Source organism: Vidua chalybeata, chromosome 1, assembly GCF_026979565.1.
Source record: "Vidua chalybeata isolate OUT-0048 chromosome 1, bVidCha1 merged haplotype, whole genome shotgun sequence".
In the NCBI taxonomy this organism is placed as follows: Eukaryota; Metazoa; Chordata; class Aves; order Passeriformes; family Viduidae; genus Vidua; species Vidua chalybeata.
The window spans coordinates 92710517-92737600 of NC_071530.1; the positions used below are offsets into that span (position 1 = coordinate 92710517).

Genomic DNA, 27084 nt, shown 5'->3' on the forward strand with positions numbered 1-27084 from the left:
ATGTAACCTCCAGCCGAGCAACTCCTGCAGAACAGCCCTTGTGGAGGTGTGCTGGAGCCATCAGTACTCATGGCAATGCCCGGAATAGTGGCAGATGCCTCTAGAAACTGCATTTGTTGGAAATGCATTTGTAGCCAAACAGTTTTGCCTGGCAGGGGATAAGCGATCCCTCCTGCAAAGCAATGGCACAGTAAGGAAAGGAGATGGATGCACATTTGAAGAAAATTTTGCAGGTGCCTGCTGGAGCGATGCCTTAGCAGGATTTACTGATGCAAAGGGGCTGAATATGGGATGGGAGCTCTGTCCTCTTTCTGGCCAGACATAGTTGCTATGAGCCCTGTAGCCATCCACTCCTGTGTCTGCAGCCTCATCAGCTCTGGATTAACAGCTATAGTCCCTTTTTGTCGCGGAGGAGAAATAAGTGAGGGGTGAATAGCCTCTCTGCTCTGGTCTATATGTGGTTCAACCTCTGGGAAAACCATGGTCCAGCTCTCAATACCTAATTGAGATTGCATAACCAGATACTGCAGGCATGTATTTATATAAAAGCTATTTTAATCAAAAGACTAGCCATTAAATTGCCAGTGTTCTTAAGCATGCTTCACCAATTTTTCCACTTTTAAGACTCAAGTAGACAATTTTTTTAATGTTTTATAAATGATAAAAAATTCACATCAGATTTTAACAGAATTAAGCATACTTATTCAAAACACATGGGGCCTCTGAAAAAAATGTTATTCAATTTAATAATTTTAATTTACATTGTATATGTACATGAGCATTTCTTTCAACCCACAGGTTAACACCACAAAAAAAAAAAAAAAGAAATAAAAAAGAAAGAAAGTACTGTGGTTAGCTGAGTGAAGAAACTCTTGAGACACTGTTGTCTGAAATAAAAGCAAGGCACTCTCCCTTAACACCTGATATATTCCTGAATTCTGCCTAGACAAAGGCATGTTCACACTGAGAGAGCTCTAAGAATAGTAGTAGATTTATTCTGCATTAACTCTTTCTTTTACCACTGTGACAGGTCACCGGTTGTACTCTAGGATGAATCAGTGTATTGAAGTTGACATGAAGGACAATTCCACAGATGATGGGATTTGGGAGAGTATCACAGCTAAGACTATCTATGGAAGACTGGAGGACACAGACTACGTGAAATCTCACACGGGGCTCTCAACCTGCTTCCTCCCACTCACATTCCACTTAATAAATAAACCTTGCTCAACAAAAAAGCAATTTTACTGTACTATGCTGATTTGCTTCAAAATCCTTGATACGGGCACGCTCGCAAAAAAGCTCCTGCAAGCCCTTGTCTGGCTGGTGCTCAGCACCTGGCAGGATTTGTCCTTAGATAAAAGTAATTTCTCAAGGGACCTTGTGTCTTACACAAGGAGACGAAAGCAAACATTCTTTTTTTTGGATTTTATGTCTGTATGTTTTTGTATGCGCACATGTTGTGAGTGTATATATATATATATGTATATATATATATTTAGTATATACAAAAGCAAATTCAGTCAAAATATATTTGTCTTGCTGGTCAGGCTTGTTACAGCAACCTACAAGAAACATTAGCTTCTCTGATATTTAATTATGCTATTATGTTTGCACATAAGCTTAAAAGTCAATACAAAAAGCAATACTTCTCCAAATATTATCTGCAGGTAAACCAGAAATATTAACTATAGTGATTAGAAGTCTGTTTCCCTATTGACACTACTATAAATCTTGATATAAGAATAATTTTTTCATAAAAGCACATCCAAACATAGTAAGTGATAAAATACCAGATTACTTTTTGAAAACCATACAGTGACTCGATATCTGGGTTATCCTTTGCAGCAATTAGGCAATTCATTTGGCATCTGTTTGATTGTATAATTTAATTTCCATATAAACAGCATAGTTTAAAAAAAGACAAAAGCTAGAATGTTTAAAGCTAACAAAAGATACAGTGACATCAGGTTGACATTCAAAAATTTCTTTAGCAAAATGACCAACAAAATTTTGACTTAATACAGTGCATATAAAGTTTTTCAGAACTGAATTTTTTAAATATTATTTGAATTTACCAAAACATGAGCAAGATTTTAATATCAAAGTGCTAAACAGTACTGCCTTAGAAGTCACTGCAAATAAACTGTAAAATAACTCTGCTTGTGATTTGACAGATATTTTATATACAAATGGTTAATAAAAAGACACGCGCACACACACACGCACACAAATATAGGTATATACATATATATACATACACATTATATATATGTATATAGTTTTCCAACTGGTGTATCTGAGTCAGTGTGAACACCCCATTTAGTTATCATGTGTAACAGGGTTCCCATGAGCTGGCAGTCATTGCAATAAATACAGGCAAAGCCATTACAATATACCATGCATACAAACATTTATACAAATAAAGACACTATGCAACAAATTATCTCATATTAATATGGCATCAACAGTATAAACATACAAAAAGGAGTACGAACACGGAATGTTTAAACGCAGCCCACTATATCCTTCCTAGCACTTACATTCATACTATTTTACAAGACTTGCTTGTTCTTGAAAACCATCCTCTGTCTGTTTACTAACAAGTCGCTTGTGTTAGAAGTCTAGAACTGAACTATCCCTGATACTGACCCTGTATGCTCCAATCACTACTTACTCGGGTTTCCTTAGCTAAGGAACAACTGAGCCACAATTGCTCCCGTGTCTTCCACATACATTTGTCAATAAGTCACGCTACATGGAATCAAGTTTGGAAAACTCTGTCAGGTAAGTTAGTGCATGTAATTTTCTCCCTTGATTTCTTCTGTTTGTTTTCCTAATAAAATAAATTAGTTAATAAACGAGACTTAGTAAGACAGCACTTTAAAAAATTGCACTTGAACATGGGAGCTAACAGCCATTGTCATTTTGCTATATTTGATTCGTATGAAATGTTTAATTGAATGTACTTTGCTAAAAAAGTGAATTTTTGTTTAGATTGTGCTGATGTATGTGCCCTTGATGCAGGAAGTATGCTAAAGGTATCCTCACAAAACACATACTACCCTGGCAAACAACAATTTGCTGTTCTTTCAAACACAGCTTCTACAATTTTACTCCTCATAGACCATGAGGTGTTAAACAACAGATTTAAAACAGTCATGTTAACCTTTTACTGCTGCTGGGATAGCATTGTCCAAAAGTGCCATATTAGCCATTTAAAAAACCCAACTCACACAAAAGAAAACAAAGAACACAACCCCAAACCAGTAAGCCAGTAAGTTTCAGGCCTCAGGTTGTAAGGACAAAGCGCCAGAAAAGACCTCATGTTAGACTCGGAGCGGCTTTTCTGTTAAGTGAGGGCAGAAATGTTAGCTGTAAGTCACAATCCGTTTGCCTGCTCTGGCGGGCGTTTGCCTCTCAGGAGGGTGGTTTGACTCAGAAGGGTAAGGTGTCCAGAAACAGCCTGTCGATGATGGAAGGGGCTGGCACCAAATCTTCCAGTTTCAGGTAAAAGATGCGCTGCAGTCCCAGTGTGCAGAGAGAACGCAAGTCAGCCAGAACACCCAGTACCTTCGGCTCCGCAGACTCAAGTGGTTGTCCTTTGTTTTGGCAACTGAAAGTTAAGTGATCTTTCAAACTGCTTGTGATCTTGTTGCATAGCTCTTCCACTTTCTTTGGTTCTTTTAATCCATGTCGTTCTGCAAAGCCAGAGGAAAAAAACACATCAGCATCCCTATCACAAATGGAGAGAATGCATTTTCTTGGGAGTAACCCAGGTGCATACTCTGGAACTCAGAGCAAAAAGTGCTCTGAGAGTGTAGATTTCTCAGAACAGCTGGGTTTACATGGAGTTAGTTAACCTTTTTGCCACACAAAATAAGAGAGGGCAAGTGCTCCTTTCTCTTTATCTACTAAAACAGGCGATAGAGATGCTCAGTTATGATTGAAATTCTGGTACAAGGAATCCAAGCATCCTGCGTATCTGATATAATTTTCATGATATGAGGCAGAATTAATTGGGTGATTTTGCAGCAAAACCATCACAGGAGGTGTTTTGGAGATTTCCGTGCTTCCCCACCAGTTGTGAATGCTCAATAACTATGGCAACCATTATTTATTCAGTGAATTCAAGTGGCGATCAATATCCTTAGCTAGCTCCATCAGCGCCCGGCCTAGAATTCCACCAGGAATTTGCAGACACTCTTATAAGAAACTAAAGGCACCTTACTACCCTTTGTTATTTTGATCAGCTGCTGCTTTTTAGTTTATTCATCTTTAAAAGCTCTAAGATAAAAGATGCCTGGAAGTTAACTATTTTGCTTTGAGTGAGCAATGCCTGAGCAGCTGCTATGTTATCCAACACAAAAACCTCAGCACTTCTAAAAGGAAGGAGAGCTGGGGTTTATTCCCCTTCAAATATCTTTTTAAAATACTATAATGATGTTAAATGCATTCACAGTTCTTTAAGCATAATTAGAATGATTCAGATTTGTGGTTTGTTAAAAGCAGACTTTTTACAGGGGAAAGAATTCTATGTCGTTTGCTTAGTGGATGAACTATAGTAACAGAACAAAAAAAATCAGAAAAAAAAATCTCAAATTTGTGGTGTATTCATTTGCCTCTGACTGAAATACACAGGTAAGTAAGAAATGACTTCATAGAAAAGTCATAATAATTTACACATGAAATAGAATTGTGCCAGATATGGCAATCAAAGAAAATGCAGATTATATGAAGTCAATTAGATATATAAAACAATGACAGCAGTGGATAAGGAGAAATGTGGCAGTTCTTGTGTTTGATGCTTTTGAAGTCATCTCCTTCCCTGGGCCTCTCTCCCATCCCAGGCAGCCAGCAGCCACACTGTGCCCATTGTCCCCAAGTCTTGTTCCTCCATGCCAGGAGGAGCAAGCAATAGACATGTCCCCTGTTTGTCCCCTAATGAACAGTGAAAAGAGTACAGTTCTCTTGACTTCCAGAAGCAGGAGTAATGCCTGCACCAGGCGCAGTGGTGCCCTGCCCAGTCCTGTGTATATAAACTCCTTGCTCACCACCTGTTTTGGCTTAGATACCCTTTAAAAACCAATAAAACAGGCAGGATTCAATGAGGGCAGTCAGAAAATGCAAAGGTCTGGTTTTCCACTGATATTCACCCATTTTACACTTTTTTTTTTTCCAACTGTATTTACTTAAGCAGAGTTAGCTCCTGAATATACTGGTTTGGGATCAGAATCAGAGATGTGTAGACATGGACATCTCTGTCCAGAAGCTACCATGCTCAGTCACTTAAGTACCATCAATTTGCCCTGTTGTTTCAAAGCAACACTTATCCAGCCAGTGACATCTGCTTCAGACATCGTTTCCACCTTGCAGGAATTAAAAACTCTAGGTATTCTAAGTGCCTTGTTTACATTAAAACATGAGAAGTCAATGAATATTTAAAGCCTTTCCAGTAAATGGTGTATAGTGTAATTATGTAAGCCTTAACTATACAGGTCACTGAGAGTAAATACTTAGGCAGATTCTGCCATTAAAAATCTTGGCAGATAAATATTTTATACAGGTTGGAAAAGCTGTAGGGCTTTTTTTTTTTTTTTTTTACCACTAGCCTACTGAGAGAATCTGCAGGACATTAAATTAATCTTGCAATCTTTGAAGAGTGCCCATCTTTTAATCTGTTTTGTTTCCTAGCTGTGTCAGTGAAGATATTTTTATAGATGTAGGGAGCTGGAATACTAGAATGGATCCAAAACCTGACTACAAATTAGCAGAGCACATTTTCAAACCACTGCCTCAGTAGGTGTATACTTTGCTGCAGAGTATGGAAAAATATCTCTGTCTCTGGAGCACGCAGCAACTTTGTTAGCATTTCCAGTTAGAACTAAACAGCTTGCCTCTCACTGACAAGTTCAGAAGGTTTCATGAAAAAATCATGTCTTTCGTGAATAGCCATTAAATGTACATGGCAAAACACTATGTGTGCAAAGATTATCACATTAGTAGCCTTACTTTACATAACAAAATCATGGAAATTCAGAATTAAGAGATACTCTGTCCTTAAAGTGTGAGGCTACAATATTAAAACAGTCCCTGATAAACCATATTGTCCTCCCCTGAGTGAATTGCCATACAATGGCCTTCTCTACACGTCCATCTCCAAAAGGGTTAATTCCTCATGCCTGGAACTGCCTCTAGGGGTTTTAGTCTTAAACTCCTAAGGCATCCATAAAGTCAAAAGCCAGAAAGACAAAGTCATCTATGTGGAAGCCCTTCTGCGAGGGAAGGAGAGCGCTTGCACCGGCACTGCCACTGCAGTCTCTGGTGGTAGAACACAACTACTTTCTGAAGAACACACTCATCTAAGAATAGGCTCCTCTCCTTGGTAGACTTGAGGCATCTAGGGCCTAATTAACTCAAAGATTTAGATTGAACAGGGTTCAAATAACAGGAAACACATTTTCTTGCCTTTTTCACACGCCCTGTTCTGTTTGCACAAAGAAAGTGCACAGTCTTTCTCATACAACCTAAAGGGAGCAGCATGAGGCCCCTGTGCTAAGGGTGTACAGTGGCACTGAAGCCAACGGCCTCTAATCATTCTCTGTCTTCCACAGGATGGTCTTATCCACATGGGAATGATAAGGCCAAGATTTTTCCCAAGAAGTACAGCTGGTCAAAATAGATAGGTTTTCTTTAACTGATTGAGGAGATGTGTAAATATTATGGTAGTCAGACTTTCTTATAATGACAAAGGCACGTGTAAAGTGAATACAGGATTTCTCAGCCTGTAACGACCCAAGATTGTGTCTTAGGATATCATTGATTTTTGCAAGAAAAAAATGGTGATTTATGGCAAAAATGCTGTCAAAATGAGTCATCAAAAGTCTTACCTCTAGAGCTCTGCAAACTTAGCTTATCCTGGTAAACAGAACACAGCAAGTATTTTATACCTTTTTCCTTTTCCCGGGAAGCTGAATGTGGTTTTGTGCTATCATTACACTGATCAGCAAAAACTCAACAGGAAGAAAGCAAAGACCCTAACCTCTGACCTGAGGTAGATCATGCCAAGGTCAGGCAGACTGAGCAATATCTTTACAGAAAATGCCTCTCAGAGAGTGTGAGTGCCTCAAAGACCTTGGGCTCTGCACTCTGTGTCACAGGGTATCATTTTTAGTCTCAATTAATTCTGAGGTGTCCAGAAATGCAACGGATGAACACTGCAGACTTAAAATAGGCCTCTTGATTTTCTTGGTTTCAATGTAGTTATGTGATTTTCTCTTCCCCCTTCACATTTCTCTTCCCCTTCTATAACTCAAATAAGCACAAGACTCAGTTGCCTACAGCTTTCTTGTGCACACACTGTTACACAGGAATATTGCAACTGGTCAGATCCAAAAGTCTTCTTTCCTGTTGCAGTCTGGCCCATATTTATCCTGCCTAGCTCTCAGACACTTCACAAGGGTCCCCAACATTGGTGCACAGACCTCCCAAACTCCTCCTAACATCAGTGGCATTTTTAGAAGATTATTACAATTTTAGGTGCATGAATCATCTTCTGGAGGTGCCCTGTATTCTCCATCAGGTGTGCAAAGTACCTGAAGTCAGGTGAGATGGGTGGCCACACAGAACACCATAGTTTGCTCCCTCTTTTAAGAAAACCACAATATAACACAGAGACTGCTGGTTGCTGTAGAAGCAAAGAGTTCTTGCCTCAACAAAGAGGTGGGAGTGAAAAAGGAGGAGTGAGTACTTTACTTTGACGCTGACAGTATTTCCCCTCAGCTAAGTGGCAGGGGGAAGGCAGACAATGCAATCTGGAGGGGTTTTTTTTATAACTAGCTCTCCTACACTCCTCCAGTCTGCCACCTGCTTGTATGTAGACCCAGCACATGAAGCACCCACTCCAGAGGATATCCTGGCAAGAGGACTGAAGGATATCTGCTGCTGAAGAGTAGGTAAGTCTCGATTCCATTGGGAGGTTGGACAAAGTCAGGTTCAGAAGGAACTGCAGCATACTCATGCTCGTTTTAGCCACACTGGTCTCATCACTGTTTCTTGGTATGACTGATGGTGCTAAAAATTGTGTTTGTAAACTGGAACAGAAAGCCCAACAGCAGGAAGACAAACACAAACTCCTAATTAACTGAAACCTCACAGTATTCTTCAGTGGTCTGGTGCCAGTCTAACAAAGAATTAGGAGTGTGAATAAGCCCAATATATACAGTGGCCTGAGCTGGTCTGTAACACACTTAAAATAAAACATATGGTGAAAGAGCTTGGCTGAATGAGGGCTAGCATATTCTGTACCCAGCAGCATCCCACTGAGAGTGTCAAGTGGGCAAAATAATAATGGTTTGATGTGGATAGAGAAAGGAAGGGGCAGAGAGGAAAACATAATCAACAAGGAGAATGAGAGAGAGAAACACTAGCAGTTCTAGAGCAGGCAAAAATTTGAGGCTGAATTAGAATGTGCTCTTCAGATGATCTGTACTGGATTCTCAGTCTTTCTATTTTCACACTGATTGAAAAAAAAACTAATAAATGGTCATTTGGGAAGTTTAGGAAGCATTTTCAAGCATAGGCTGAGTTAGTATCTAGTCTACTCTGCAAAGCTGCATCCTCAACACTGCCCAGTCCATCACAGAGTGACTGTGCAGGAACACTTATGATCCATGAACACACTAAACTCATAGAAATCCTCTGTGTGGAATTAACAACAGAGCTTGACCCAAGATGACCAGCATTTCCTTTCCATGTTGGCGCTCTTCTTTAGCTCATTAGATGCTACATATCAACAGAATAAGTGATCCAAAGGAGAAGAAGAACATGACAGACCTAATTTTTTTACTTTCACAGGCATGTGAGGTGAGTGTCATGTGTTGTTTCCCACCTACTTTCTTCTGGGTGATGCTTAGAGCAACACTCATATGCTGTGGAGGAAGTTGTGTCCAGCCTTTCTAAACCAACTAAAGGAAGTAAAAAAAGAGAAGAGAGACAGAGAGAGGAAGATCCTAAAGGAGCACCTTACAGTAAAAAGATGTGTTTTGGCATGACAGAGTTCTAAGTTAACGGTTTGCAAGCCTCCACAGTAAATTGCGAATTCCTTCATTCTGGGTGCTCTTTTAAGCTGATGTCTTATCTGAGAGGACCTGAAAATTCATCAGCAATCTGACATAATGCTTTTCCTTCTAGGCAACATACCACAGATTTCCAGGACACATAAAAGAGATGGAAAAAGCAAAAATATATGGACTTTCTAATGGAATATATAATGGAAAATATTGTACAAAAATTAGTTTTATCCAAAGCAAGCAATGTAGGGAACTACTCTGAAAAGCAAAGAATGACCCTACATGCCTATAACCATGCATCCTGTGCTATCATCTGCAGCTGTGGTTGGGATAGAACATGGAGCTTTGTGGCTCCAAACAAGTCAGCAGGGTTAACTGAAGGTCACTGGAACTACTGGAGCTGTTACTGGGGAGACTATGTGACATCCCAAAATGAAGGAACAGCCTTCAGTATATTTTAAGATACTGGGACCAGTGGAAAATCTTTTAGTCTCCAACGCTGAATTTTACACTTATTCCCTCTTCCTTCACTGGGAGACAGACATTAGTTCTCCCTATCATTCTTTAAGAACACATTCAGAATATGTAAAAGAGAAGTGACTCCTCTTACTCTTCTCCCTCAGCAAAACTGCCAAAGATTGGTAGTCTTTTGTTTGCTTTCTAAGAGCACGTCTTTGTTTGGGCTAAGGACAGTGCTCGTGAAATCAAGAATTAACAGGTCATTATTCTCAGAAGAAATTTTTCTTTATCTGGAAAGACAATTCTTGAATTTAATGCTACCTAAGTTGCTGTACAGTATTGAAACAGGCTATGACTACACTACTACAGATCACAGGGCTGTTGTCTTGACTTTTTTTTTTCCTTTTTTTTTTTCTGTTAAGCCATCAAGTCATAAGCAATTTATGTGATAATCAAGAAAATTCTGGTTTTGCAATGTTTTTTCTAAAAGCAAACAACTGGATTCACAAAAGAAAGCTTTCTCACTCCTTATTTTGAAGCCTAATGAAATAGATATCCACCTGGAACAAGGGAGAACCATGGTCAGATTCCCTTCCTGTTGGAATCAGACCAGAGATAGTGACTTGGGTGTCCCTCTGACCACCAGCTTGTCCACAGATCATCAGAAACAACAGCCATTCTTTGGCCTGTAAAATATATCAAGTTGTCTTAAGTGGTACTCAATAGTTTGATATCCTATGCTCCTCAGAAAGGTTGCTCTTCCTTGGTCTGACTCACAGAAAGGGCTTGAAGCAGAGTTTGCCAACTACCATTGCTTCCAACAGTCCATTACAGGAGAAAAGGGTGCCTTCCCCAGAGATAAAGCAGGGCACCTAAACCACCCATCTAAATCTAAGCCAAGCCTCAAAACAATGTTTAAAAATGTTCAACGTTTCAGACTTCTTCAGGTTTCATCTTTGCAAATTTTCTCTTTGCTATTTTTTCTCTTTTGGTGTGACTAGCTGAAAACCATCACATGGCTTGTAATACTCAAACTGCAGAGAGGAGACAAGAAGCCGTTTCTTGTGGGATGCCACATCAGAGCTAAATCTCAAGGTTTTCCTGAATAAAAAAATTTCAATACACTAGCTAGAATCACCTGATTTCCTCTTACATGTTTTATTTTTAATATTGCTCATCATTATACAATGCTATCCATTTTCAGGTGACAAAATTTCTGGCTGAGTCCCTGAGTTAGCTAACTGCCCTTGGATATCTGAAACCTGTGAATATAAGTCACTAGAGCTTTGGTCTAATTTAGATCACATGAAAATACATGCTGTCCTTAGACCAAATCAGCAGAGAAATACCAGCCTCACGAAATAAAAGAATAAGCAGAAAACAACATTAATTTTAAACACCATCTCACACAGGAGAAAAAAAATCAAGAGAAGCTTGACAAACAGAGAAAATCTTAAAGCTTCTATGAACAGAAATTGTCTCCTTTTAAAGGCAACAATTGCTTCCATTTGTTTAGAAACTTCGAGAAGACCAGCACAATATAGCGAACTCCTGGAAGTGTTGTGATCATGGAAAGGAAGAAATGTGGGATGTATCCAATTAAAACCTATTTCTAATTATCCTAGGGTGAACTGAGCCAGCCACTGGACGACACTATCTCCTTATGTAAGGGCAAGCAAGCAGTGCTTAACTGAACAAATTACCGTGTTAAAACAGAAAATGGGTTTGTAAGGGCAGTAAGGTTTCCTCCTATACATTTGCTTTTGCTACATTCACGTAGCTTGCTGGGAATCTGTTCAGCCTGCAGACTCTCGGTCTCCAGGAGGATAATCAAGAACATACTACCTATGGCTACCACTCATATGTGCTATAGATATATATGAGCATATATGCCTGTATGTAAATATATAGAGGGACAGCGCCTGTCCTTGATTTAGTTATCTAAATGCATATACATACATAAATACATTATGTATGTATATAAGTATGCACACACGTACACATATATGTAGGCGTTTATAGTACATATATGTAAGTAGATGTGAACATATGCCAGTGAATGTATATATGCAGGAGAAAAAAAATGAATTGGGAATGTTCTTTCTGACTTTAACATACCACTCATTTCAATAAATTTTTTTACAGAGTAAAGCAGCTCCAATGATACATTCTGGTCTTAAATGTTTTATCAAAGAAACCAGAACCTGGATCTTAAAGTACCCTTTCCAACTGCACAAGGAATTAACAGAAATTAATAAAAAAACTGAAAATATTTAAGAAACAAAGAGCTATATACATACATACAATAACCCTTCACCAAAATGCAGAAAGGCAGTGTACCGTGCAAACTCTGAACCCAAAATCTTGGCCCCACAAATGTTAGCAGGAATTGGCCAATTTTTTTTTTTTTTTTTTATATTTTATTTTTTTATGTCATTGAGTGTTTTATCTCAGGGTTGCCCTGACATCATTCTTATCCCAGGTAAAATGAAGACTACAGCTGGTACTGTTGGGGCCACTGCCTGCAATGTAGTGCATGCCTGAAACGCAGAAGGAAATCAATCTCTATCCCAGTGGAGCTTATAAGCATCCCTGGGAAGATCCAGCTCAGGGCACACTGATGCCCTGTCTCACACTGATGACACAGTTGCACTGTTAAACTACCACTTTTTCTGGTATGAGTGTGAGGCTCTTTGAGGAGATGACTCCTGCTCCAAATTCTGCTGTGTGGTTGTCAGACACACTTTCTCCCAACTCCTTCTGCTGCATCAGCCGTGACTCTTCTATTGCAAGATGCCCAAGGTATTCTGGGCTTTATTGTTTCAGGAATGCAAAAATTACACCTTAAAAGGTTATCTTTCCCTGTTTTGTACTTACTGGACAGATTTGGCTGATTCTGACATTAGTTTCCTACTGTTCACCCCAGCAGGCAGAAAGGGTCATACAGTCATATGCACACCCAAAAGCTTTTGTACAACTGCAGAATGTGACTTTTTCCTCATAATTCTCTGATTTTTCTCTCTCAGAAAAGCAGTACATGGAATACCTAGGCTAGCTTGGCTACCAAATGCAGCCTGCCTGCCCTCATGGAGCATTCTTTCTGGTCTAGCTATCTTGCTGAGAGATGAGTTATGCTAGCTGTACAGCTTCTGGGTCTCAAGCTGCCTTGATATTACTATTCCTACACTGAAGACCTAGCTCTAGTAATTTCATTAAGATTTTTTTCTAGGATTTCAGCAAGTATCTTGAATATTTTTGTAGGAGCTACACAATTTGCTTGGAAGCAGTTTGCTTTTTAGAGACTACTCCAAGAAAACAATGAAACTGCAAAGAAATAGTTAGATTACATTTTAAGAGGGGTGTCTGACAGCCTAATGTTAAATCCACAATTTCAATATGGTCATGCTAGTGCTTAAAACTCATAATTACTTCACCCTGAATATAGCTAAATTAACTGAAATTGCTTGAATCTACAATAAAGCAAAGCACTAGAGTCTGAAGCTTTCTGTTAACAAAGAAGCACTTACCTGTAATCATAGTTAGAGCTGATAGACTTGCTAAGGCTGGGATATCAAGGTTAAGGCTCTTTAAGTTTAAGGAAAAGTCTTTAATAGAGTCGAGCCACTCCCCAAATCCACGAAGGCACTGAAGTCTATGAAGCACGAGTCCATTGCAGAATACAAACTTATCCTCAGCAGTATCAGACCTCAAATAAAAACAATTGAAAAAATTATAAATGCATCTTCTACGTTACAGAAAAATGCATAACCAGTATTGAAGCGTCTGTCATTTAAAATCCAAGGCATATTATCCTGAGACATATGTGGGCATTCACGTTTGACAATATGTCTCTCCCTTGGGGCCAAAGTACAACAAACAAGCTTCTGTGATTGCTTACTTGGTAGAGTTATAAGCCTGAGGTTAGCTGCAGCATGTGGTGTAGACTGTCTAATTAGTTAAGATTTTGGTCCTGCCCAAAGGCATAAACAGAGGAGACATTTTGCATTAAATACTGTATGTTTGAACCAAAGGAATACTAAGTGAGTGCATTTTGTCATACAGAACTAATAAAAAGATAGGTTCTGCAACTCTCAGCATTTACTTAGTATCATCTGCATTTTTCAGATTGTAAAAATTGGCAGGGAGAAAATAATGGAGAACACACACAGTAATGCAGGACAATATGCATAACTGCATAAACTCTTCTATATGAAAACCTGTGTGCAAGAGAGAAATTACAGCAAAGCTCTCCTCTTCTTCCCTCTCCATTACTAATATTTTTGTCAAAAAACCACAGGAAAAGGTCATTTTCAACTTAAATAAACATGGCATAACTGAAATCACCAGTCTGCAATTTTGCCAGTTCCTGAAAGTGTATTTGGTAGTGTCTTAGCTAGTGCTAGACTGACAAAGCATCTCACTCTATTAAGTGACTCGGTATTAAGAAGAAAACCAATCTGAACAAGATTTTAAATCTTGTTCATGCCTTTCAAAAACAGATGACAAAGGGAAAAGAAAAAACTTTCACACTTGGAGTGCATTTCTATATTTCATACTTATGAGTACAAAACAGACTTGCTCAAATAGTACCTGAGGATCAATTTTGATTACTATGTAGGAAGAAAATGGGACAGATCAAATAAAAGAAGCACATTAGTGACACCTATGATCTCTTTTTAAATCACCTTCTTGATTTTTCTTGCAGTGTAAAACAAATTAAACACCATATCCTTTGTATGCAAACATTGCTGGTTTTTTTCTGCTTTTTTCTTGGTACAAATGACAATGTTCAAAGACAGCACCATATTTATTCCTTAAAAATATTCAGATGGATGATTTTTCACATCATCTTAAGAGGAAATTAAATAAATAGTTACCTGATGGAGAGTCTTAGTACAAACAGCTCCAAAAAAGCTGATTCTATGAGTAATGTCTGATCTTCTTTTGGGAGGTCAGTAAATCCTGGGATTTTTTCTGCCCAGCCTCTAGTTATGTCAATTGAGGCAGTCAGAAGATTATAGAACTGTTGTACATGTTCTGCATCTGTGCCTGCAGCAGCCTGATCAGTGGAACAGTACTAAAATGAAAGCCACAGAAAGCAAGGTTATATGCATTTAAGGGCATTCTGTGAAACATACAGCATTATTTGCCCGACAACATTTCCTTCTGTGGCAAAGCTGGTATTATTTACAAAGACATAAAAAATAGTTCTACATCTACCTACTTATTTGGTTACCTACAGGCATTTTGCTATTCAGATAGATATTACAAAAATATTTCCATATGTGTAGAAGTAATTTCAAATTTATAACTAAAATATAATATCACATTTTACAAGTACCTATATGCTATTAGTAAACAGAAATAGAAAGCTGGTGGGTAGGATAATTTGCATCACACTAGAAGAGGAACATTATTTGGCTTACTACAATGAAACTCTTTTCCCACTGATGAATTTGTCTCAGTATGTCGGAAATGCAGATTTCTTCCAAAACCTCACAAAGTGCATTTTATCTGACAGTGATAGAGACACATAAGATAAATCACATTTTATCTGACACATGCAGCATTGCTTCATTTGAATACAGAATTGGTTCAAAGTAAACCAGCTGCCCCATATCACCTCTTATCCTTCAAATTGAAGCATTTGAGGTTCAGCAGAACCTATTATCCTGCTTATGTGGCCATAACTCTTCCAGGCAAACATTTGACAGTCTCAGCTTGCTCAGCTTCGCTGTAACCCTCTGACAGCTCCCTCCCCACTATCTCCTACTTCATCACCAGTGGATCCCTGTCACTCCTTTGACACTGCTCTCTGTCTCTTGGCAGAATATAAAACAGGAGCTTTTGTGGCTTAGTCCAATTCTGTGCTTGGAAAGTGCTGCTGGTTTTTTGAGCAGGTACTGAATAATGTGGCATTTATTGTAGTAACATCCTCATCATCAGACACCTGCTGGGTTATTTCTGGGAGAGGCTTCATATCCACTCTCTCTTATGTGTTCAGCCAAAGAAAGGCTGTGGTAGTCTCCACAGCTAAAAGAAGCCTGCATACCCTTTGGAAACAACTTCCCACATGCACTTAGGCTTGAGTCCATCAGCCCAAAGGCCACTCTAACAACCTTCCAAGCCAGAGTGGAAGCAAGAAAAAACTCTTTTCCCATCAGTAATAGTGGTCTGGCAGCCTGGGAGGACCATATTACAACCATGGGCTGCAGATACCACCCAAGTTGCAAACTGCAACCCAAAAGTTACCTCTGTACAGCACAGAGAGATGGGGCAGTAAGCAGAACTTCTCAGGTAGCTGTCCTGTACTCTGCCTCTCCTGGCTGGAGCTGGTTGCTATTGGCAGGTAAGGGATGAAGATCACAATGCCAGAGTTGCTGACTGGTGGGAGAACTACAGCAATCCTAGAGACCTCTGTCTGTGTCTGGGTCCTGGTGCTAGCCCTTAGTGACTCTGTTCTGCTTACCCAACGTGAGTTTCTCACGGTGAGTTCCAGCTCACATCCCTAATCAGCTAGTGAAACAGGTGCAATCCTTCTTATAAAGTTCATACAGAGATAAATTTTGCCTCAGCTGCTCCAGAGAATCCTGTGACATTGAGACAGGTGGAGGCCACAATACAGAGAAGATAGGGAGCAGCAGTAGAAAAATCTCTTTGCTGTATCATATTTATGTGTTCAGACCCCCACTTGAATGGAGCAGTTGAGGATACTCAAGCAGCAAGAATCAACTACCCCTGGCGTTGGACTGCAGCAAGATGCACACAGGTAATTAATGGATAGAAAAAGACAATTTACTTTTTCAGAGACCAAGCATGTTCTGGACCCTCTAGAAGTGACCATGCAGAGCAAGCCACAACAAGTGTGCATTTTGGCTCTGGGAGATGTGCTTTGCTGCACACAGGGGCTGACCTATGCTCCTTACTACACAGGGAAACTAAACAGGCTGATGGAAACTCCTGCCTCACAACAGGTACTGCTAAGCCAAGATATATTCTTGATCCTTTGAGCAGTAAAGAAGAAGGAAAACAAAAGGAAAAGAAAAAAGGTACTACCCATTCTGAATGGGTTAATTCTAAATACAACTCATCACAACTCAGTAATTATGCCAGGTGTTAATTTGTTCCCAATATTTATAAAACATTCCTTTGGCAAAAGTAAGGCAAAGTTTTCACATTTTCTAATGAAGCTGAATGCTGCATTATGTCGTGTAACTATGAATGCTACAGTGTGGTATACCCCACGCTGGGCACTGAATCAAATTAAATGCATCTAAAAAAATTATAACCTGTATTTTTTAGCATAGTCTTTCCCACAAGAGCAATTTTAGAAGAAAGGTAAAAGATTACATGGAATTGTGTAACTTTCAGCTGCTGTAATACATCATCACTGCTCACTATAAAGTACTAGCACTTACAAAGAGTTGTTAAAATAAAATATTATTTACTTGTAACAGACTTAGGAGCATACAAGTAACCATAAACAATATGTATGTTTCTGTTTCATGCAGTGCAGTTGTGGGGTTTTACCATGTTCATTTCATAGAGAAGAAGTGATATTTGACCTAACTTGTGACCAAGACAGCTGGCAATCCTGCCCTTGGTCAGGAGGCCACAGGACGGTGGCCGATCTGCATTTCTAAACCTGCCCTATGCAAACCGGAGGCAAACCAGGAGAAAGACAAAAGACAAAGCTCTGCCCCCCTCTATTCCTTGGAGCGCCTTTGGGAATTAAATGAAATATGACTGCTACTAAAGGAGGGGGTTGCATGTGTAGCGAGCAACATTAACTTGTATGTTATATCTGAAGAGATTTGGAAAGCCTGAGGTTGGGAAGCCCGATAGCACAACTTAGCTCTGCCCTTTGCCTGCTTTCATCAGTCCTTCATCGATGGCTACAGCTGCAAAAGCCTAACAATTACTTCTCTGCACAGACAAAAGCCTACACTCATTTTTCCAAAAGCCACAATATGTGCTTAATTTTGTGGCCCAGGAAGGGGGGGATTATTGCCTAAATGCTGCACTCTCCCTCTGAAAAGGCAACATTTCTATTTACATTGGTGCCTACTCTGCGTGAATAAGAATGGCAAGGGTCTGTTTCTCATCTCACTTCCTTAAAAGCGTAAACTCAGGGAATTGTACCAGTAAACAGGTGTGAGACCAGACTACAGCCCTTGGCAATTGCCTTTTGAAACCAAGTACCTAAATATACCACTGCTGTGGACTGGTAAGTTAAAACCAGTGCTAGATGAAAAGCAGCCATGTTCTGAACAGAACTGTTTCCAATGTTTTGGTGTAAAGTTTGCAGCTTATGTAATTTATTTTTGGTTTTGTTTTTTCCTGGGTTGCTCTGTGTGTGTGTGTGTGTGTCTACAAGGTTTTCTGGAGGGAAGGGATACACACTTTTCTCCAAAACTTTTATCAGTAGTTTTAAGACGGTTCAAGGTATTACAGCTTGTAAACACAAAGACCGTGCTAAACATTAAGGTCGTATCTGCAGAAGTGTCAGGGCTGACTCCAAAGCCAGGTTTCCAGATCTGCCCATTTGTGGTGCTCAGCAGGGTCACAGCCTAGCTGAATGTGCCATAAGTTAGTCTTTACAGGCACGGGATTATTCTTCATAGGAATATTTTAGCATTGCAGTGTGTTTATGGCATGTTTCATTAAATTCATTAAATTCAGTTAATCTTGCTCTTTACACAGCATTTGTTTTTTGACCTCCTATAACTTCTCAAAATAAGTATAAGGGTCTATGAAAAACATAAGAATCTACTAATTTCTTGTAGAATATTTTTGTTATTTCAATACCACTGGGCATAACAGACTATAATATATTTTATTGTAAAGAAAAACTTAGATATTAATATGTTCTAACAGATAATCATACTTAATCTTTTAGCTACCAAGACTAAATTAATTTACTGTCAATCATATGCTCCCTGTAACGTCCAACAGAATTGTTCAACAATTAAATCTGTGGGTTGTTTTCATTAAAAGAGAAATAATTGCTGTAGGACAAATAAAGAAGTCACATAAAAGTACCTAATTTTTGTTCAGGTTTCTGTAAATGAAAAAGAACTTTATATCAATAAAGAACAAACTACGGCCTCTGGACTCCTGTAATTCTGTGGAACCCAGAAGATTTCTATCAAAGAGCACAGCTCGTCACACACCTTGGTATTTGCAGAATGATCCCTGAGACAATCTGGGTAAGTTAAGGTACGTGTAGATATGGCTAATGCATTCTCCCCATAGTAGGTTGTCAGACACTGAACAGCTAGATTCTTGATAATGACTTGAAAAATAATATGATTTAATACTTCCAGATTAGTTTGAAGAAAATACATTACAGCATACTTTAAATTGCTAAAATATATATATAAGTATAGTCTAAAATAGCATAATGTAATTTTTATATAATTGCAGTAAATATGCTTTAGGATTAAATATTACTTAGCAACAAGTGATAAATGGCCAATGGAGTTATTGTCTGAGTACAGCTGCTATTTTTAACAGTCTCAAATATAGTCATATTTCTTTAAGGAGGAAGAATTTGATCTTGTTTTTCCATAGCTGTAGTTTTTTTCTTATCCTATATCAACCTGCCTAAAAATTGTATTTAACAAGCCATTTCAATGCTGTATTTTAATAACTACAGGACATTTTTTCAGCTTTCAGAATATTCCATGAATATTTAAATTGTTACTGTACTACATTAAAGAACAAGGTTACAAAAATATATAATCTTTGGTAAAGCTTTGCTGATTTTTCAGAATTTTAATTTTAAAAGGTTTGTTTTAAAAATGTGAATTTTACTGAAGGAATATTTATGCTGGGGTATCCAAAGTATCCAAAGCATACCCTGTTCCCATTTAAATAATGGCAAAATTCCTATTGATTTCAACAGGAATGGTCCTTTCCATTCAGTGTCACGCTCTGCAACCCTTCTATCTGAATATTAGGGAAGCGCTATTAAATTTTAGCCTTCGGAAAATGGAAGTTAAGATATTGGACATACAAGTACTGCTCCTGGTTAATCAATGACATCATAACTGATCATGCTTCAGCACAGCCTGTTTGCAAGAAGAATGCTGTATTTATCCATGCATTTTTGCTTTAACTCAGCCACTGAATATACTGCAGATTATTAAATTATTTTGTGATTGAGATCCTCACAATGAATAGTTACTAATATTAATATCTACTGCACTTCCTTTCCTCTCATTGTCCACCTATCACAAAAAGACAACGGCTGGCTGGACTGATTTCTACCCTCATCCAAATTTCACACTTAATTTCATTTCGTCAAACCAGCTGGTAAGGAGAAATGCAGCTCGCAAATCATTTCTGTGTGGAAAGCAAACAGGGAAAGAAAAGTGAGACATACTCTTGAATAGTCCAGCTCCCTGGGCGTGGAGTCGGTTAAAGCTCGAACGAGGGCATTCATCATGCTGATGGGAGGAGAGGGCGGGGAGGGCTGAGAGGGTTCTTGCTGTAAGGGGCTCTTTGGTTTGGAAGGCAGTCGACCTCTTCTCCCTTTCAAGCTGTCGGTACGGACAACTAGGTGAAAAAAAAATCCCAAGGGAATCAGTTGTGAAGGTACCAGCAAATGATGGATCAGAATGAACACCCTGCTTTCCTTACGGTGGCCAGACCAGCAAAAATAAGAGCGTTCTCTAGTTTCAGCACGTGCTCTTGATGCCTTTGATTGCAAAGGAACACAAATGGCACCAGAACTGTGTCAGACTTTGGATTGTAAGCAGCAATGTAGCTGCTTAGTGAGAGCCCAGCTGTGTTCCTTGTGTCCACGCTTTGTTTGCAGCGTGTCAGTGTGCCCATGACACCCCACTGTTGAAAACAAGCGGAATGTGAAACACAGATTTTAGTGTTTCTACTAGCAGTGTCCCTTTTAAATGGCAGAGGCATTCATCAAAGTAATTTTAGCTTTCTTGAAACATTTGAAAAAATACGGCCACAACTATATAGGTTATATTTTCCATGTCAGTATTTGCAATGGGACTGCTCACACAATATTACTCACATGCTTAAATATTTGCAGAATTGGGACTAATGAGTTGATCCTGTTTCCATTTAAATTAATTGCAAATTTACAATCAGCTTATGGGAATGAAACAAGATCCTATGTCAAAATGCGCACAACCCAGTGCAGCCCCTCAGTGAGATAACAAGGGGAAGCCAACAGCATTATCGAGCAATGTTCAAAGTTAATAAAGGAGACATTTTGGCCACTGTCAAATTATCCTCTTGTGACCTTGCTGTTCTTGAACTCTGGGGTCTATGGTCTAAATATGATAATAGGGGTGAAAAGCACAAAATCAATACATTACTACATAAATGCACATATTTTGGGGTAAGTTATGAATCTCATCACTGTCAAATTTATTGTAGAGACATCCATGCTGACATACACACACACACAGATTCATAAAACATAAAAGAGATTCATAAAACATAATCTTTTAGTTTTCTGGGATCATGAATAGCCAGAGTCCTTACCTTCTTTAACCATGCCAACACTGAGACACTTCTGGAACCGGCAGTATTGGCATCTGTTACGACGTCTCTTGTCCACTGGGCAGTTTTTATTTGCCAGACAAACATATTTTGCATTTTTCTGAACTGTTCTCTGCAAAAATGCAACACAGTAAAAATAGTAAACCGATTGTTTCTTGAGCAGCTTAGAACCTGACAAAATGTGTTTTAATTACAACATGAAAAGTGACAGTGCAATTCATATAATTAGATAAAATTAATTTCCTAACACACTAGCCTGCAGGAAAAACAATTTTATTAGTGCTAGCTGCTGACAATGAAAATCATCTAGGATTTTTCTGAAGCAAGTCTCTGGAGACAGGCAACTTTGAATGATAAAATCATATCTGAAATTACCAGGTCATCACATCTACCTTTGGGGATTAGATTATCTCCGCTTTTAATATCCCTTTGGGAACAATTTTCTACTTGGTTCATTCCCTTGATTATTGCTGACCTTATTAAAATAAAATCAAAATGATCTGCAATGTACTTCTCTTGCTATCACTATTGTTTGTCAAATACCACAATAACTGGTTTGGTTAGCCATTAAAATCATCAGGGAGAAAAATAAAAATACCAGTAACCCCTACAAAATATGTTTGGCTAAATACTCTGGGAAAGTTAACCTGACCTGAGGAAAAAGGACAGAATGATGACATAGTTACGCAAATTTAATTAACTCTTTAGTCATGTTGAAAAAACTCAAACAAAATTAAAATGTGTAGAAACCTGGTAAGCTTTGCAAGAATGTAACAAATATCAATGCAAAAACATATCATGCTGCCATACTTAAAATCAAAGTTACATCAATAAATAACATTCCAAAAGGTATTACCAGAAAAGACACCAGGAACAAATTTATCAACTCAACATTCAATATTAAATCTTTAACTGCAATTAAATTAATGGATAAATTTTATTCCATAATTTGTGTTTGTTATCAAATAACAGCCTCGATGTACTAAATATAAGAGATACAGCAAATATTGTTCATTGTGATTTGGAGCTGAAAACAGTTTATTTTTGCAGAATAAGGTACTGTTGCAACTCAAGGGTATGCTATTGATTTCCACAGAGGCAAATTTAGGATAAAAAGAGCTGCTATTTCCATGTTATTTGTGGTCCCTTTTCTAGTTATATTTAAATAACAAATTAGTTTTATAGGAGACGTGTGTGTTACCACGTGGTCAAAAGATTATTAAGTAACACTGAAAACTCCACCTACAATAAAAAAATGTTGTAAGACCTCCCCCCAAATATTTTGGGACTGTTTTTGTTCCCATTGTATCTTCTACCAGAATAGGGGCATAACTGCTTTCTTAGCAAGAAGAAATATACAAAATCAACCCCAAATATTTCAAATCTTAAACTTGCTGTGCAGAACCAACCGACCAAAAGCCAATCACAAGCTCTTCTCTTAAACAGGCTATTTCTGAAATTAATACTGGAATCTGGACCTTCAGACTCTGCTGAAAGGAAATTACAAAGCACCCAAACCTAAGATCTAAAGAGTATATTCAACTCTTGAAAATGTAAGTGCAAAGTTCCCACTGAGAAACTGCTGTGTCTAAGTTATTTGTGTTGCTACTCAGCTGCAAAGCTGCCTTCACTGCAGAGCAGGCACGGGGACCCTGTGCAGTGCTTAGTCACTGCTCTGCAGGCAGCTTTCCCCTGGTAAGGACTCCCCGGGCTCCTGAGCTGAAGGGTAATGACAAGGCAGCAATCAAAAGCAACTAGAAGTACTTGGGTTTGTCCCATGAGTGAAACCAGTTTCTTCCTGGTGCTGACCACCCTGCATTCTTCCTCACGCCAACTTTCCCTGGACAACAAATGGCACCGCTGCCACCACCTAAAATATTAAGTGGACTTCATGATTTCAGGGTTTCTTTTCTCATCTAATGCTGACCATCCTGCATTCTTCCTCACACCAACTTTCCCTGGACAACAAATGGCACCGCTGCCACCCCCTAAAATATTAAGTGGACTTCATGATTTCAGGGTTTCTTTTCTCATCTAAAAAAAAACAAGTATAATTGGAATTGGTGACTGAGTAAAACCCAGGTTGAATGTACTCCAGATGAGTTTCACTACAGAATAAATGTAGTTTATAGCTTAAACTGGGGTGACCTGTATTTCATTCAGGAATGCTGGCAGACCAGACATGTGGTTCCCCCAGACCACTGCCATGGCCTCTTCTCAGCAGAGAATGGCTGAGCCTTTGATCCCGCAGAGGGTTTTCCTTGACCTCCAAAAACTTTGGGCATCCCTCCCACCCTGCTGGGGGGCTGAGTTTTAACACACGATGTCCCTGGAGCCCCAGGTCAGGGCCAGGAGCACGTGGGGACAGAGGGGGTGGGAAGTGAGGTGGGAGCAAGCAGGGAGGGGAGCAAAGCGCGGATCTCTCACCTTGAAAAAGCCCTTGCAGCCCTCACATGTCCGCACCCCGTAGTGCTGGCAGGCGGCATTATCTCCACAGACAGCGCAGGTGCCTTCCCCGGACGAAGAGCTCCTGCTGGGAGGAGACGGGAGGCCACTGCTGCCGCTCCCGCTGCTCTCCCCCATCAGGCTGGAGGTGGCTGCGTTGAGGCCGAGCGGTGAGAAGGCTAAGGTGGCTGGTCGTTTGGCCAGGTGGAGCCCGTAGGAATGGCCCTCCATGGGAGCCTGGCTGGCGGCCGGCCTGTCGGAGCCCAGGGGCAGGCTCAGCGAGGCAGGGTCGTAGCACATGTGGGCGGCCGCGGACGGCGTGTGCGGAGGCGAGTGCTTGAAGTGGAAGAGAGGGAAGCGTGGAGGCACGGTCTTCATGGGGGCGGCGTCCATCAGGTGGCCGGGGGGCAGGCAGGTCTGCGTGGGCTGCAGCGGGGGCTCGTCCCACAGGCCCTGGTGAGCAGGGAAGCCAGGCGTGGTGGGCGTGGAGGGTGGGGATTGCTTGAAGTACATGGAAGTGCTGGGCATCCCCTCATCTGTAGATGGGGGCAGTGAGGGCTGGTATGGGGACAGCCGGGTGTCTTCCATCTTTATGAGGGGCCTCTGGCCAGAGGAGGCAGTTTGCATTTGGTAGAGGCAGGAAGGCTTGAGCTCATAGCTGCCAGAGTAACCCTCCATAAAGGTGCTGAAGCTGGGAAGGGAGGTGGTGGCAGTGGCAGTGATTTCGGTGCTGCTCAGGTCCATGGTCAGCTTGGCATAGTCAGGGTTCATGATGTCTGAGCTGTACTCCGAGCCATACGCGTAGGTCTGGGATGCATAATTCGAACCGGGCGGTGAAGGACTATACTGCGCTTGCACACAGGGCATATCTGCAAGGGCAAAGGGGCACGTTAACAAACAAGCCCAGTGCACCCAGCTGCGGCCCAGGCCCTCACTAACTTCTTTCCAGAAGCTTTCCCAGAGCTCAGATAGGCACCCAGCTCCCATTCGGACATTTAAATTAGCCTCAAGCCTTTTCCTTTCAACAAGAAATATGCACCAGGGACCAACTAAGCATTCAGTACTAGGAGTCTGCTCTCATCTAGTCAAGGGAGAAACTCACATTTATACCAGTGTCAGTGAGAGAAGAATCCATCTCAAGCTGCCCTACATCTGCTGTTTAATATACATAGGTGTCAATGAGAATTAGATAAGCACAATGAGAACCGTTTATGACTCTGGATCTACCCCTGTATGCATGCAATCGTGTCGTAAAACTTTCATGAAGGGTAAATGAGATTATCAAATGCATAATATTAAGCATTATATTTATTTTTTAAAAAGCGGCATCTGCAGCGCATGTCAGAGGAATTACTCAAATCACAAGGTTTGCTACTCAGGACTTGCAAACATAAATTTTGCTTACTCAGCTCTGGACCTTTGAAGAATATTTCTGGTCAGCTAATAATTTAAGGTTGCTGTCTCATTATTAATTTTATGGCTTATCTTTGGTAGAATGCTCTCCTTTTAAAAGTGGAGGGTACAACATCCCCTTCAATTTGCAAAAATGTTGGATAAAAGGTATGTGGTATTCCTTTTTCATGGGAAAGCAAGTTTGAGGCCAGTAATACAGTTGGTTTTATTCATTAGTCATGAAACTTAATGCGGTTCACTGATAGCTGGGATGGTCAAAGCGACACAGTGCCTGGCTAAAAAGATCTGACTGTTATTTTCTTTTACATTTCCCACTAGTCTGTCATGTAATTTGCTGGTCACAGGAAGTAATAGACCCAATTCTGCAATTGGTTTGCAGGCAAACTGAGGTTTGCCTGACTAAACACTGTGAGATTCTAGACCAATATTTGCAACTTGAACTAAAAGTGTGTGGTATATTTTGGTTCCACAGCAGAGGAATAAAATGCATCAATTAGTATAAATTTTCTCATAAAGAGAAAAGTAAATATGAATAAAATGTATATCAAAATTAAGTGCAGTTCATCTCTTCTTAATCATGGTAATTTATATTCCAGAAGCACTTGAGAAATAATTCATGTTAAAAAAAAAAAAAAAAAAAAAAACATGCCTTGGAAATAATGAGGTTTTCCTCATTATTTTAAGAATTCTTTTCACTTACAATTTTAAAATATTCACTCCTGGCATGCAGGAATCCAAATAATTTGTGTTAAATCAACTTTTAATTCTTTCCTGCCCGCTTTGCAGATAAATATATTTAAACTAAGCACCAAATTTGAATTATCACGCTGTCACAAACCATTCACATCTTTCTTCTTCTCGAGAAAACACTAAAATCTGAGGGAAAAAAAATTAGTGCTGTTTCCTGAAATTAAGACCTTTTTTGCTTTAAATCCAGCAGCTTGAAGAAGGAAGCAGGACAACCCTCCCCTCTAAGCCTTGCCTCCCAATGTTATTTATGTATTATCCTACTGTTCTCTTTTTTTTCCTGTCAATTTCTGTCCATGCCATTCCACACACACACATTTCCTGGCAAGTCGTATCATTATCATTTGTTAGTTTAAGGACTGGCTGTTAAAACATAGTGATCAGTGCTTAATCAGATAAAAAGGGAAAGAAATTCTTTCCACACACCTCCACTGAGAACTGACGGAGGAATACAACAGAGTGAGTTCACAGCTAATGTCACAACTGGACGTGTTGATACACAGCTCTATGAAGGAAAAACGCTTTTTTGCTAGCTCAGAAAATAAGCAGGAGTTCAAGGGAACAGATTATTATGCCCTTTTTTTTTTCTGCATTTTTCTGAGCATAACAGAGTTATGCCACTGAATTCTGCGCAAAGTGGAGCAGAAAAACAGAAGTCTAAAATAACTCTGACTGGAGGACTGAAAAAATATCCCTAACCTAAAGGTCTGGTCTCTCCTGGCTCTGTGGGACTCCTCCTACCTCGCCTTTTGCCAGCGCACTTGTCTAAGTCTAACCTCTACTTTTCCACTTAGGGCACCAGTATTAATTCCCCTGCGAAGTAAATAACCTGGGACTTTTTCTTTATCCAACAATATTAAAACAAGAAAAGAAAAGGCCCCACAGGATATGCATTGAAGAGCAACCTGCCATCAAAACCCAAATGAATGGGTAAAAGTATCAGGGCAGGGACATTAGGAGCTATTACCATGGTGTTCTGCTTTCTTTGCGAGAACGTGAGGTAAAGGACGCCCAGTTTAACGCCAGGCAAGCTGGGCTCCTCACAGGGACACTAGCACCCCCAACCAGCTTCCCCTTAAGTCTGGCATGTCTTTGGCGAGGGGCTCGCAACCCCGTGTGCCCAGGCACGGCATCGCCAGAAGCGCTGCGAAAGGCACGCGCTGCTCTGATCCTTTTGGGATTTAAACTCCCCGGGACGTCGGGGGCCGATGATGCCAAAGGGATTTGGGAAGGGTAGGGGCCGCGATAGGAGCTCCCGCACCCCTTTCCTCCTCCTCCTGCCCTTCTCCCGGAGCGGCAGCTTACCTGGTGGGTATCTTGCGCGCTGAATGGTGGGGCTGGAGGTGCGGACGGAGGCGGCGGCGGGCGGCGGCGGCGGCGGCGGGGTGGGTGCCGGCTGGGACCTCTCTGCGGA

General features: G+C 40.1%; 1 protein-coding gene across 1 annotated transcript; it reads right to left on the reverse strand.

The window, feature by feature from the left end:
- Positions 1 to 720: 720 nt before the first annotated feature.
- On the reverse strand, positions 721 to 27084 carry NR4A3 (nuclear receptor subfamily 4 group A member 3). Its single transcript, XM_053955700.1, has 7 exons — positions 26976 to 27084; positions 23493 to 24379; positions 21048 to 21177; positions 19918 to 20090; positions 14408 to 14607; positions 13058 to 13236; positions 721 to 3701 (listed from the first exon to the last, which is right to left on the reverse strand). Exons 2-7 carry the CDS (start codon positions 24375 to 24377, stop codon positions 3439 to 3441), a joined length of 1830 nt encoding a protein of 609 aa, XP_053811675.1. The 5' UTR covers positions 24378 to 24379; positions 26976 to 27084; the 3' UTR covers positions 721 to 3438.